Raw genomic sequence first — 13,876 nt, 5'->3', positions numbered from 1 at the left:
AGTAGCAGCAAACTGCCTATAGTACTGGCAGTGCTCAGTGCTGGTATCACAGCTGACTCAATAGGTGCATATACAACTAGGACTGTGGTTTCAGCACAGAGCATCACTATTGCAACGCTACTAAGAAAACAGACTATGCTTTTCTAGTATAAGTCTATGAGCTACACTGTGGGAAGCTGTAGCTCTTATTTAAGAAACTGAAGAATATTCAGTTTAATAAATATAAGCAGAATCCCTCTTTAAATGTAATTATATATTCAATTATTTGAGTATTAGATCCAAGCCTAATGGTCTTTTAGGTATGTTACGTTTCTAGCTCATTATTTTTCTGAACTGTCCTTCTTGAATTTCTTATTATTCATTTCTTGGATGATACATTTTTAATGGCAAATGAGGTTATGTTAAAGTTGTAAATTTTTTTTCTATTGGTGTATAACAATAGACACTAATATATTTAGAACTTGGATTAGATATTAATGTAAACCTATGATTCAAGTTTAGAGTATACTTGTCAAATTTAATTTTTCAAGCCTGTTATATTTAAAAAGGCACTATAGAGAAGATGTAAAATACAGCTTATTTTGAAAATGAAAAGAATGTTTCTTTACCAAGTGTCAAAAGGTATTAAAAGCCATAAGATGAATGATATACAGATCAGACATAATTTAAAGTTAGAAAGATATGACAATTTTATTCCTTAACGAATACTATTCAAGTTTATTTCAAGATTTGTTTTAATCAAAGATTATGAAGCTCAGTGAAAATACATATTCATGATTAATATATTTTAATAGAATTGATTCTTCAAGAGATATACTACTTGAATTTTAGTGTAGTTTAAAAGCAGATATTCTGCTTAGTCTATCTGAACACTTTTTCCACGTTGACTGATTCAGTATGAAATATAAGTGGTGATTACCCATGCTATATATACACAAAATAGTTTTATATTTGTAGCCTGAACATTCAGTTAATAAACACACGTTTGTAACCGTGACAATATCACTGATGGCACCAATGAAAATGCAAGACAATTTGCAGCTATTACTTGGGATAAAATTATTAAAGTTTAGTCCCCAACAAGTATTTAACTTCTTAAGTAACATAGCACCAAGAAGTGATCTAACAAAGCCATGAACGGAATTATTCTAAATCTGTTTAACTAAATATACATTAAATTTTTGTATTCAGATACAAAATGTTTATTATAAACAGCAGAATCTGTTTCATGTTTTCCATCAAACAACATTTTTCAGGATATCATCTTCAGTGCCTTCTCCTGTTTTCCTACTTTGTAAATATCTAAATTTTTCTTCCACACAGAGACTAAAATAATAAAATGCAAGTACAGTAAATAGATACTTACTGCAAGAATCAGTTATTCGGAAACAAAATGGATGAGATTTTATATTACCTATCATTAAAATGTTTTTTCCTTACTACTAGCTCATCACTAATGTATAATACCAATGAGTAACATGTACAGTCCCAAAGAATTGTAGTCTTACATTACAGAAGCCTATTTGCTTCAGATCCCTACCTCCCATGTTTATTGCTCCACGAGGACCCATATCACCCATTCTCATTTCCTGTTCTCTCTGAAAGTAAACATAGTTTTCATGGTCAACCTATCATGATTATTTTAACATTCCCATCTACTACAAAAAAAGCACAATTTTTTTTTTAAGTTTTAATTTCTTTAGTCATATTTAGAAAAAATACAGGAAATACAATTAAATATATTCTTCAATTGATATGAATTGGGATTATTTGGTAATAAACAAACAAGACAAAAGTGCATAAGTCTTATTAAAAGTTTCCCATAAACCTAATATAAATCTTACAGAGAAATTTCATTAAATAGAAGCAAAGGTCTAATGATGCTAAAGTAATTCTATTTTTAGACCACTGCTTTAGAGTATTCTCTCAAAATAGTTTGCGTTATTGTTAAAAAAAATTAAGAAATGTTTTTTATTTTTTAATCAGGCTGTGAGGTCTGATTGCCTTGTAGCCTGAGATTCCCAGTATTCAAAACTAAAGGTAGTACCAATAAAAAAGGGGAAAAAAAACACAACTGAAAACAAGTGTGTTGTCCATCATAGATCACTAGCACTCAAAATGATTTACACATTGCCATTTACATTTTGGGAAGACAAAAAGTATTGAAATACTCCTGGGGGAATTTTGCCTCACTGTGTGCGTGCAGAATTCATGTCCCCCACACATTTCTTTGCTTCCCCGCAGAAAAATGATTTCTGATGGGAAAGCAAAGGGAAGCTGCAAGAATGGTCATGCACCCCTCACCGGCAGCACAGGCAGGTTGGATCGGGTGTCCGGAGCAGCCGATAGAGACGTAAACCACCACCGGAAGGCAGGGACTGGGCAATTGTGCAAGTGTGAGAGAGAGAGAGAGAGAGACAGATACTCTGTCCCTCTGGCTTGCTATTGCAGCATGCTCAGTGTGGAGGAGCAGGGTTTCAGGGTGTTTCTGAGGAGGTAGGCATGGGGCAGGCTCTGTCCCCTCAGGCAGAGCAGAACGTAGCACCCTGCCCGCTTAGTGAATTGTTCCCATTGTTTTTGTGAATTCCCACAAGAGCATAAAACAGGTGTAAAAGTTTTAAGGCTCCTTCACATTGCCAGAGGGGTGTAAAGGACAGTATGGCCTTATAAATTCTTACGGAGCTTTTGTGATTAGAACTGGTCTAAATTTTTGGACTGAAAAAAATTTCCTATCAAAATATGCTCCAGGAACTATTTGCTACTGAACTTTCTGGAGATGGTCAGTAGCCAATATAAATTATGAGTTTGATTCCCCAGCCCTCATTTGCCTGTGATGTAACATTGAGCATATGGCTGCATATATTTGTTGACTAATAACTAGCAATAAAGGGTCAAACCTAGCTACATTACTATTAAGCAAGGGGGTTTGGGGATTTCCTCCAATGCTCCCCACTTGCATTCCCCATCCATTCTATTGTAGTTTAAATAAATTACCAAAATAATTGAAAGCAGAATGATTATATTGTGTTATTTTTTCAAATAAAACATGCAGAATTTTAAAATATAGTGTGCAGAATTTTTAACTTTTTGGTGGAGAATTCCCCCAGGAGTATTGAAAGACCAGCACACACAGTTAGTTAAATATATTAAACCAATCAACAAATTTTCAGGAGAAGAAAACAAAATCTCGTGACAGTCAACTAGCCTTTTTCCCCCATGAGGAAAGCAGATTCCATAAATTTAAACATGTATTCTTGGTAGATATGCATGACTCTTGAGAATTAGAGTTATATACAAACAGAAGGGAAAATGTACTTGATGTTTTAAAATACAGTCGGTAAATATTCAAGCATATATTTTCCCTTCTGAAAACCAGACCACTTATTAAGGATTTGGAAATCTAACTTTAGGCATTGATTTTTTTAAAGCAGTCTTAGCAACAGGTAACAAAGAGTAAAGGCTCCATTATCCTAATATCAGAGAGCTGTTCAGTCTCCCACATATGCAATGTGAACTTAAAGTTGCTGACTTCAGATGCTCTAGTGCAGGAATCACCAACATTTAATAGTACAGGGCAACTATTCCTGTAATGTCCAGATGTGGGAACTTGTTATGAGTAGGGTTCAAACGGGAGTTTTAACTGAGGTCAGGACATTGTCATTGGCAGTTCTGAACTTGGAAAGTGCAGGGTTTGGGTGGACAACTCCTGTAAACTGTACAAGGATTTGGCAGTTTATTTTGGATGAGTCCTGATTTAGTGAGGTGACGAAGAGTTAGGATGCTCATCACTAAAGGATGTAGGCATATTTGGGTAATTGGAATGGAAGACTGGTCAATGAGCGTTTGTCATAAGGGCAGGAGCTATTACCCTGCTCTCCTTACCACTGCATCCATCTTCCAGCCTTTATCCTGTATAACCCTATCACGAAGTTTTGGAGCCCCAAAGCGCCGCCTGGCCCTTCCCCTGCAATTACTGCTGCCTATCTTAATAAAATAAAATAAATATAAAAAGGGGGGGGGGTGAGGGCACACGGGAAGGACAGGGAGAGAGGCAAAATTAGTGTTCCTACAAGGTGACAATTCATATACTGAAACACTGTTGCCAACCACTTATCCATAGAAGCAGTACCACACTGCTCTGTTAATATGCCTCACTACTGAGCTGAAAAGATCATCACAAGGAGTGAGAGTAGTTCAGTCTCTATGCCCGTTCAATCCTTAGTCTATTATGGGAAAATGCCAGCAGGGATGTCAATTTGTGCCCATCGTATTAATATTTTTTGGTTTTGTAACCTGTTAGGAACTAGACATAGACCACCAATACATAAAGGCCACAAAACACCGAGCAGAAAATGACTTTCAGTTACAACTGACTCAGGTGCCAGCTTAGACTGAAGCAGGTGACCTAGAGATGAAATGGCCCACATTTCATTACCAATCCCAACCCATTTTATTTTGCCCTTAAAGACAAACTTGGAAGTGAGCAACATCTAGGTAAATTACTACACACAATCTAGTATGAGGCATTCCCAATTCCCACAGCACCCAAGATCAGAATATACAGCATCTCAGACTGCATTGCACATAGCAAGTCTGATGAAAGGTTCTGTGCCAGAGCCAAATGTAGAGCCCAAATGTTTAGTTAAAGCAAGCTGCAATGGTACTGAACACTGAACTACACCAAAAGCAGTGAATATCCAAAAACAATCAGTTTTTGGTGTTTGGTTTTGAGGGGTATTTGGGGGGGGGCACAAGGGGGGGTGTTTTTGGAGATAGGAAGCATTTAACATATACATAGTTTTAATTTATGCTTTAAAAAAAATCCTTTTGTCCCCACTCAAACACACAAGCACCACTTGGCTTGCTACCTAATACTGCATGTCTTCAGTAAAGCAATTAATGCTAAAGGATTTCACTTAAGGTGGTGGTTTAGGGTGGTTTTTTTTGTTTGTTTTTTTAAAGTAACTCCCCTTCCCCCCCAAAAAAAACTGGTTAGTGAGAGTACTAAACTGGTTCTACTGGGTTTTATTCAACTTTCATTTTAGCTTTGCTGCTGACTTTTAAAGGAGAGAGGTAATATTTCAGGTTGCAGACCAAAGAACCACAAAATTTGCCTGCAGATTGATGTCCATTTGTTTGCCACCATTTCAACAAATATATTCTTCCATCTTCCCCAGTTGTGTCTGATTATAACTAACTTTTAGTGTCTTGTTAAATTTTAGTTTTTATACTCTTCAGAGCCGGGACATTCTCTTCTTTCCTTGTTTTGTGAGGTACTCACAAATAAAACACAAGGACCAAAAAAACCACATTAATGTGCCAAAAGGAGGCATTTAACTTCACAAAAAAATCACTAAATATTAACTGTTACTCTATTGCTTGGCTGATATCATTCTTAACAGCCATACTATCCTTAAAAATCATTTATTCAGAATAAGACTACCTACTGAATTACGAACAGCAATCTGGGTTTGGCCATGAGAGTCAAAAAAATCTATCCCACATAAATGGTGTCCCAGAATATCTTATGACAGTACAAAAGCAGGACTAAATAGCTCCTTTCCAGATCACTGGGCCCTTTTTCTCACACTCTGGAAGCTTGTCCTTTTGCTAGCAGCAACCAGCTCCAGCCCCTGCAGCCACCTCTCAGCTGTGCACAGCAGGGGATTAAAGTGGAGCCAGCTGATACTGAGAAGGAAAATTGGGCAGAAACATCTGAGCTGCCAACACAGGAGCCTGCATGGGATAGGAGTCATTGGGGAGAAGATGGGAAAAGAGAGCTGAGAAACTGAAGTAGCAACCAAGAGATTGGGAGGGAACAGAGTGTGCAATCCTATGGGACGCTGGGAGCCATGGAAGACTACAATTAAGAAGCGACAGGAAGAGAAGGCTGAAACATGGGGAGCATAATAGGAGTCATATGGAGTGCACAGAATGAATAACGGAGACAGAAGGGAGCAACACAATTTTCAAAGGACAACTTTTCAAATAAACCAAGGGTCTGGAGTGATTTAGCTGCAAATGTTAGGTTATTCTTTCCTGCCTCTCTCACGCTTCTAAGAAAATAATTTAAAACGTGCTGGAATGCAACTATAAGGCTCCAGTGGCCCCGATTTATTTGAAAAATTTGTCCCTAGAAAACTTCTTGGTATGTTGGCAATTATGGTTATAGTCCTGGGCAACTGTAAGGGTCACATGAACCCAAAACAGAGTTTTTCTTGTCGATTTTGACTTTCTTATTTCAACGCTGTAGAAATTATATTGTCTTCCCTGCATTCAAAATGTTTGTATCTTCATAAAATTTTAATTTTATGCATTTTCCCTTTTTAGGATTTTATGCAAAAGAAATTCCTGTAGCATGTACCAAATGTGTACCCTCAGATACAACTTAAAATCTACTTGCAGCTTGCCATTCCTCCACATTCATGACAAAAAAAAGAGATCTTTAAGGGCAGGAATATCAGTACCATTGAGCTAAATAAATACACTAACAATCTTTAAAAATATACACTTTTTAAAATATAAAAATATTAAAATAATATTTTGAAGTCCATTGCTACAAAACTTCATGAAATTAAGAGGTAGGGGGAAAAGTTTGTTGAGATGAGGGATGAAAGCATCTCCATCGTCATTAGATGTCATTTCTCCTTTAGTATTAAAAAAGCATCAGAATGCAAGACTTAAGGTACAGACAAAGCAAGGTAATCACCACATTTTTTTCCTAGGAAATTTGCCTTCCAATTTCAGTAGCCTAAAGAACCACAAAAATTCAAGTCTACATATGCTACACTATTCATCATAATAAAGTTGTAAATAGAAATATATTTGAAATGGAATATTCTGTTGAATAACAATGGCAGAAAGCAATTTATATTGGGTTTATATCAGAAGGCAAACCACCACGTAATCCTCGTCAGCACCCAGTGGCAGGGAATGCAAATCTTACTTCATGTAAGACCAATCACTCACCTTCCCAGCTGAGATTAGTGATCACAAGAGTAGCAAAATTAAAAGAAGGGAATTCAAAAAGAAACACTGCAAGTTTGGTCCCAGAACATTTCTTGTGAAGTCACTTTAAATGTTATCCATTAAAATCAAGTTATTTTTTCTAAATATGGATGCTGTTATCAAAAATAGCGGACCATTTTACTTTTTCAAGCAAAACAAAACTCAGGTGACATCGTGTTTTTCTCACTTTAAGGCTATTTCATGTGTTAAATAGGCAATAGGATTCGTTCCACAACAGAGGGGACTTTGACTACAATGTCAGATAAGTACAGATCTTTAGCACTTCACTATCTCCCACCAAGTTTAAAAGAAAAACTCTGGAAAAAGTTGTCAATATTCCATTATAAAACTGAATGCAATCCTTTGTGCACTGGCATGTATAGTTTAGTAGGAAAATGACCAGCTCAGAAGCTTGCAGTCCATTTCATTCAAAACTTCAATGTAGAGTGGCAATATTAACTCCATTCCAGAGACCACACTGGGCAGCACATAAATTCTATTTTGGTGTTACTGCTCCTAAAAAGGAGCCATTCCCCCCTTCCCTCCCAACCCAGATTGTTGGAGATAGAACAGCAAATATTAACTGTTGTATTACACCAAATTTTAGATTAGGTCAGCTTTTAAGACCAAACAGATGAAGTAGACTTGAAAGGATTAGATTTTTATCAGTAAATATTGGTAAACATCGATTTCACCACACACTAACACAGATGAAAAATATTTCCCCCAATGTTAATTAAAATTTACAGATAAGCAAAAGAAAGAAAAATTTTGTTTAAGAACTTACCGAGTTTGATTTAAGGATATTTATACTTTGTCAACATCACATGTCAAAATATACAATCTGTGTTTTAACTTTTTGAATCTTAATATCTGCTGTCATTAAGAACTATTGTCTGACATCCCCCCAGAATTTCCCACAATTATGAAAATTTAAATCAAAGTCTAATTTTTCCCCCCACAAATAAACACTGATATCTGTTGAAATTATAAAAAATTAATTCTGCCAAACCTGCCTTTAAGAATTAAATTGAACCAATTTACAAACTACTGCAAATGCTGATACTGTAAAAATCAAATAAATGAAACCTATAACAAATAACGTACACTTTATATAAAATATACACATATAGACATCCCATGAAATCTTCATGTTAGGAAAAATACTATTAATGTTAGTAATAAGAGTAAAGATAGCTGGCCAAAAATTTTGATCTGTTTTAGGGAAAAAAAGATACATTAATAATCTGTCCTAAGAGTTATACACACACACACACACACACACACACACACAGAGAGAGAGAATTGAAATGTAACAACTTCCTTAAACTCAGGTGGGCAGGAATAGCAGAAAAACCAGTACAAGTTATTTAGGCCTGCACTTTTACAGAGGAGCTCATCATTCCCCACAAGTTATCACTTTTAAGGAAACCTCCACGCTAAACTCCCTTGTCCTGTACGTTTTATTTTGGGAGGTACATATGTGGGGGATGTCACCCACTTTTGTGAAACCTTCCCTTACTCCCCAGTCTAGACTTTAGCTGAGATAGAACCTTAATCACCTAAGCTCCACAGAACATATAAGACCAGCTAATGCTGCCTAAGGTATTTAGTGTTCAGTCTTCAGCTATTCTTAAAAACAGAAGTTAAAAATCACACAAGGATATTTCCTTGACCAGAAAGAGAACAACATATTTTAACACTTCCCAACAGAAAATTTTCTAAAAAGTTACAATGTAATTGAAAATACATGTTGATATTTAATTCTAACACCATGCAAGTCAAGTAAGGATAGTGTTATATAAAAATACACAGTAAAAATATGCGTTACAATTTAAATTTTAAATAATGCTAAAAATACACTATGCACATGAGCAACCCAAAAGCTAGAAAGGGTTTCATTAGTAGTGTACTATTTCATTAATAAATCCTTCATAAATGAATCCTAGTGTCTCACCCATTGGCAGGCCATTAAAGATTGAACAGGAATATACAAATTAATGAAATTCAATATATTATCTTATGGGTTTGGTAAGACAAATCTACTTTCAGATGGAAAGCATCTACTTTAAAAGTCCACAGCTTTTTTAAAAAAATTCACTAATTCTCATTTTAAAAACTATAGGTTGTTAAATGCCTCTAGATGGGGGGGGAAGATATTAAAGTAAAACTGACTTCTTTATCTTGTAAAAACATTTAAATATTTTGAATATACTGAAACCAACAGAAAGTGCAAATTGTTTTCCAAAACTCTGAAAGCTTTGCTCACAAATTTCCACTTTTTATTCTATAATAAAAACAAATGATTTGGGTTATTTTAGTTGAAGATGTTATCCACTTTTGAAAAACACACTGATTACTGCTCTTCAGCGTGGCTCGCTACCCTTTCCTAAAATACTGGAATAAATTTTAGAAAGCTTTAAAAATATTATTGCATTGGCTCAGCTCCCAGGAAACAACAGAACCATTTGGGAGAGGGCAAGCTTAATAATTATATCTAAATGAATTAATGGAGCATCAGGTGAAACAAGAAATCAGCCAGCATACTAATTCCATTAACACTAGGTTTAAAAGGCAGTGGTTTTCAACCTGTGTTTCGCAGACCATTGGAGGCAGCAGACTATGGCTAGGATTTCCAAAGGGATCCACACTTTCATTTGAAATATTTTTAGGGGACTGCACATGAAAAAAAGGATGAAAACCACTGGTTTAGGGTCTTCTTGCTGACTTTAAGTATCAGAGGGGTAGTCATGTTAATCTGGATCTGTAAAAAGCGACAAAGTCCTGTGGCACCTTATAGACCAGGGGTTGGCAACCTTTCAGAAGTGGTGTGCCGAGTCTTCATTTATTCACTCTAATTTAAGGTTTCGCGTGCCAGTAATACATTTTAACCTTTTTAGAAGGTCTCTTTCTCTAAGTCTATAATATATAACTAAACTATTGTTGTATGTAAGTAAATAAGGTTTTAAAAATGTTTAAGAAACTTCATTTAAAATTAAATTAAATTAAAATGCAGAGCCCCCGGACCAGTGGCCAGGACCCGGGCAGTGTGAGTGCCACTGAAAATCAGCTTGCATGCTATCTTTGGCACACTGCCATAGGTTGCCTACCCCGTTATAGACTAACAGACGTATCGGAGCATAAGCTTTCGTAGGTGAATACCCACTTTGCCGGATACATGCATCTGACAAAGTGGGTATTCACCCAGGAAAGCTTATGCTCCAATACGTCTGTTAGTCTATAAGGTGCCACAGGGACTCTTTGTCGCTTTTTGCTGACTTTGTGTATCCATAGAAATCTAAGTTTTCATTTAATCTCCTGAGTGGAATACCCGCCCTGACCATGAAAAACAAATGCAATGTTTTTTCTAACTTGGGTTCCCTTAAATACACCCAACATTGAAAAGTGTTAAGTGATCACAATTAGAGGAAGTTAAGTCTTGACTACACTAGGAAATTTTTGCAAAAAATTATCACTATTGCCAAGTCTGGTTCAGTTCCACTAATGTTAGCACATTACCAGTCCTAGTGCATATGAGCCAAACTTGTTGTAATCTAACTATGGAGAGAGCAGATGTAATGAATAGTAGCCAACAACTCACCTACAGGAGGGTAGCAGCAGCTCAACAGAAAGGCTCCCATCCTTGCTAACACCACTGATACCGAACAATTCGAGCCCCAATGAGAAATTTTTGCAAACTGTCCTTAATGTATGCCAGGCTTTACATGCCAACACTACTAACCATCATAAAATATATATTATATATATACACACACACACACACACACCTCAGCTAATGTGATTATTTGAGTCATTGGACAGCCTATCAGTGTAACCTTCCACTTATTTGAAAGCAGATTTGATTGGATAGTTGCAAATTTTGAATAAGCAAAGAATAGAAATTTATTGACTAGTATAAGAGATATAATTGCTGATGTGAGCAGTGTTTTTCATTGCTATCTATTTTTTAAAAGGCTGAATCTCATTATCTGACTTATGAGATTTCATAGGTTTTCCATAAAACTGATCCAGCAAGTGTAAAGACAGTTCAAATTCTTTATTAGAACATACTTGTTTTTGTGCCTAGGCAAGGAAAGAAAATATTCCTATTTTCCAGGTAATATGCTTTCGGTGGATCATTCAAGACAACACAGACGCTGGGCTCTTCCTTCTCATTTGTTTTGTCAAGCAGGGTAACAAGCAATCACCATCCAAGATTTTCCTGCTCACAGGGTTCCCCCATTCCTGCTTCTCCACTGTGATGCCTTCCAATTGGAAAAAAGTCTGTTGGCCAGCTACACCTTGGTAACAGAGAGGGCAATTCTCTTACTGAAGCGAGGAAGAATGGGAGCGCCTAGAATCACAATGAGCAATAAAAGTGGACATATAATTTGTCTTTTTATGACTTGGTCCACAACAGCACAGGAATTGGTTTCTGATCGGAAAGATGTTACGAGAAAACATTAGGGCTGTCAAATTATTTCTTTTTTAAAAATTGCAATTCATCGTGAGAATAAAAAAAAGTAACAACATACATTAATTCTGATTAATTGACAGCCCTAGAAAACATCAAAAGAGAACAAGAGACAAGGCTGAACTAGAAAAATCCTGAGGAAAAGGGTGGGGAAGGAAGAGAAACAGGAATCTGTAGCCCCTTTGCCTATTCTACAAAAAAAAGCAGCTTCTCACAGAAGCCCAGCTGTAAGCACTCCGTGGTCAATTACTCTATCTGGAGTCGCCTCTGCATTCAGACCATAGTATCTAGCCAAGTGAGCCAAGGATGTTAGCGGAAATCCTGAGGGGGTTCTGGATAATATTTGTCAGGCTCCTAACTGTGAAAGGACCTCCTGGAGAGTTTTAATTTTTTAGCCTAGGTGCAAGGTTTGTGTGCAGCTTTCTAGGAGACTCCTTATTCCTACCCTTAATATCCTTTCAGCTGATGTTAGAGTACACACGAATGCCTGAGTTTATAAACAAAGTGGGTGAGTTAGTATCTTTTTTTGGACCATCTTCTTTTGGTCAGACACACAAGCTTTTGAGCTTACACAGAGCTCTTCTTCAGGTCATAAGCAAGAAATGTGGAATCTACTTTAAGGAATCAGATCTAATTATTTCCAAAATTCTCTGGAAGGATACACAATACCTGAGCAGATTTAGCAAAAACTTGAGAAGCTCACCACCAGAAACTTAGGAGATCCTTTCACTAAGAAAAGGATTTACATATGACCTAAACAGGGCTAAGATGACTGAGTAGCCCAACAAGCCTCTCTCCGACTTTAGGCAATACCTGGAAGAAGTTAATGCCTCATACTAAAAATCAGTAGCTGGGAAGAATTCAAAGTTCGTTGTGAATTTTTTTTGGTAGGGGGACAGCAGGGGAGTTCTCTCTTTTACTATTCCAGAAACTGCCTCTGTCCACTGCTGCGTTAAGCACAGCTTCTCTACCTTTTAGACAAACCGAGTGCTTGTTTTAGGGGCTTTCCCCCCCCCCCGCCCAGTCATAGCTCCAGAAATTGCTTCAGTCACTGAGCAAGAGACCACAGAAAACACTTTAGACCCTTGCAGGAAAGTAAGTAGCAGTTCAGGAGAAGGTTCTTCTTTTTCTCTAGCCTTCTCTGATCAAAAGCCAAATGCTGGTCACATGGGAAGTAGAGTTGTTCAGGAATATTTCAACAAAAATGTTATTCCTCAGAAAATGCTGATTTGCTAATACCAAAAGGGTTGGTTTTGACAAATTTCCAGTTTAAAAACTTTTGTAAAATTTCAAAATTGTCAAAATGTCCCATTTTGATATCTTCTAAATGAAAAAAAGTTTTTCAGATCAAATAACTTTCAATATTTAAGTTAATTTACAGTAAAAAATAAAAGCGTAAAAAAAGGCTTGATTCGCAAAAAAAATGAGATTTTGATGTGATAAGGGATGGGGAAAATGTTCAAAATCTCGTATCACAGGATAGGAAAAATACTTCTTGCTGAGTTCGAGTCAGAAGCAGCCAGAGAGGTCACTTTCCCGTGTTGTTCTAAGTGAGGCAGGAATCTGACTGGAGAAGTGTAAGACCAGACTCAGAGCAGGAAAATTGTGGACAATGACTGGACATCATCGTGCTTGCTTGGGCAAGTGAAGGGTGGGGGAGCCCAATGACAGCACTGGCAGTCTGAGCCAAAAATATTTACCATGACAACATATCATGGGGTATAAGTCTCTCCCCCTGACTATGCAAGGAGGTTTCTCATTGATCTGGCAAAAATTCCCCTGAGATTAAAAATAGTCAAATATAAAAACTTTTGACAACAAAATGCAACTCTTCTGAACAAGGGCTCAGTCCTACTACAGTATATACCCCACTTAGGCCTGGTCTACGCTGGGGGGGAAGGGAGAGGTGTCGATGTAAGATACGCAACGTCAGCTACGGGAATACCGTAGCTGAAGTCGACGTATCTTATTCCGACTTACCTCCCGTCCTCACGGCGCGGGATCGACGGCCGCAGCTCCCCCGTCGACTCCGCTGCCACCGCTCGCTCCGGTGGAGTTCCGGAGTCGACGGGGAGCGCATTCGGGACGCGATATACCGATCCCCGATAAATCGATCTCTACCCGCCGATACGGCGGGTAGTTTGGACGTACCCTTAGTGAAGGAAAAGGAGCCTATTTTAGTGTACAACGGCAATAATTGCTTTTTAATTAAGGAGAACTAGTTACTGTCTTCACAAGGAGATTTTTTCCTCTGACCACTTTGAAATAAACTTGACTCTTAAACAACATATTGTTTTGTAGGACTGTGCTGAAGAGGCACCCAAGAAAAAAATCTACTGTGGGAGCACTGGAGAAATTCAGTCAGACTATTGCTTAAGTGCCTCTTGCCTGTTC

General features: G+C 37.2%; 1 protein-coding gene across 3 annotated transcripts in view; it reads right to left on the bottom strand.

The window, feature by feature from the left end:
- PSPC1 (paraspeckle component 1) overlaps positions 1-13,876 on the bottom strand; it is an 88,151-nt gene that overhangs the window by 32,447 nt on the left and 41,828 nt on the right. The window contains exon 7 of one of the 3 annotated variants that reach the window (XM_034758800.1): positions 1,541-1,598. The exons of the other annotated variants lie outside the window; for them this stretch is intronic. Within the exon in view, the coding sequence (XP_034614691.1) occupies positions 1,541-1,598 (58 nt within the window). The remainder of the gene's footprint in view (positions 1-1,540; positions 1,599-13,876) is intronic. 3 annotated transcript variants of the gene reach the window in all.

The sequence above is a fragment of the Trachemys scripta genome, chromosome 1, assembly GCF_013100865.1.
Source record: "Trachemys scripta elegans isolate TJP31775 chromosome 1, CAS_Tse_1.0, whole genome shotgun sequence".
Taxonomy (NCBI): domain Eukaryota; kingdom Metazoa; phylum Chordata; order Testudines; family Emydidae; genus Trachemys; species Trachemys scripta.
Note: the sequence above shows the minus strand (reverse complement) of the source record. Positions and strands in the feature narration are given on the sequence as shown.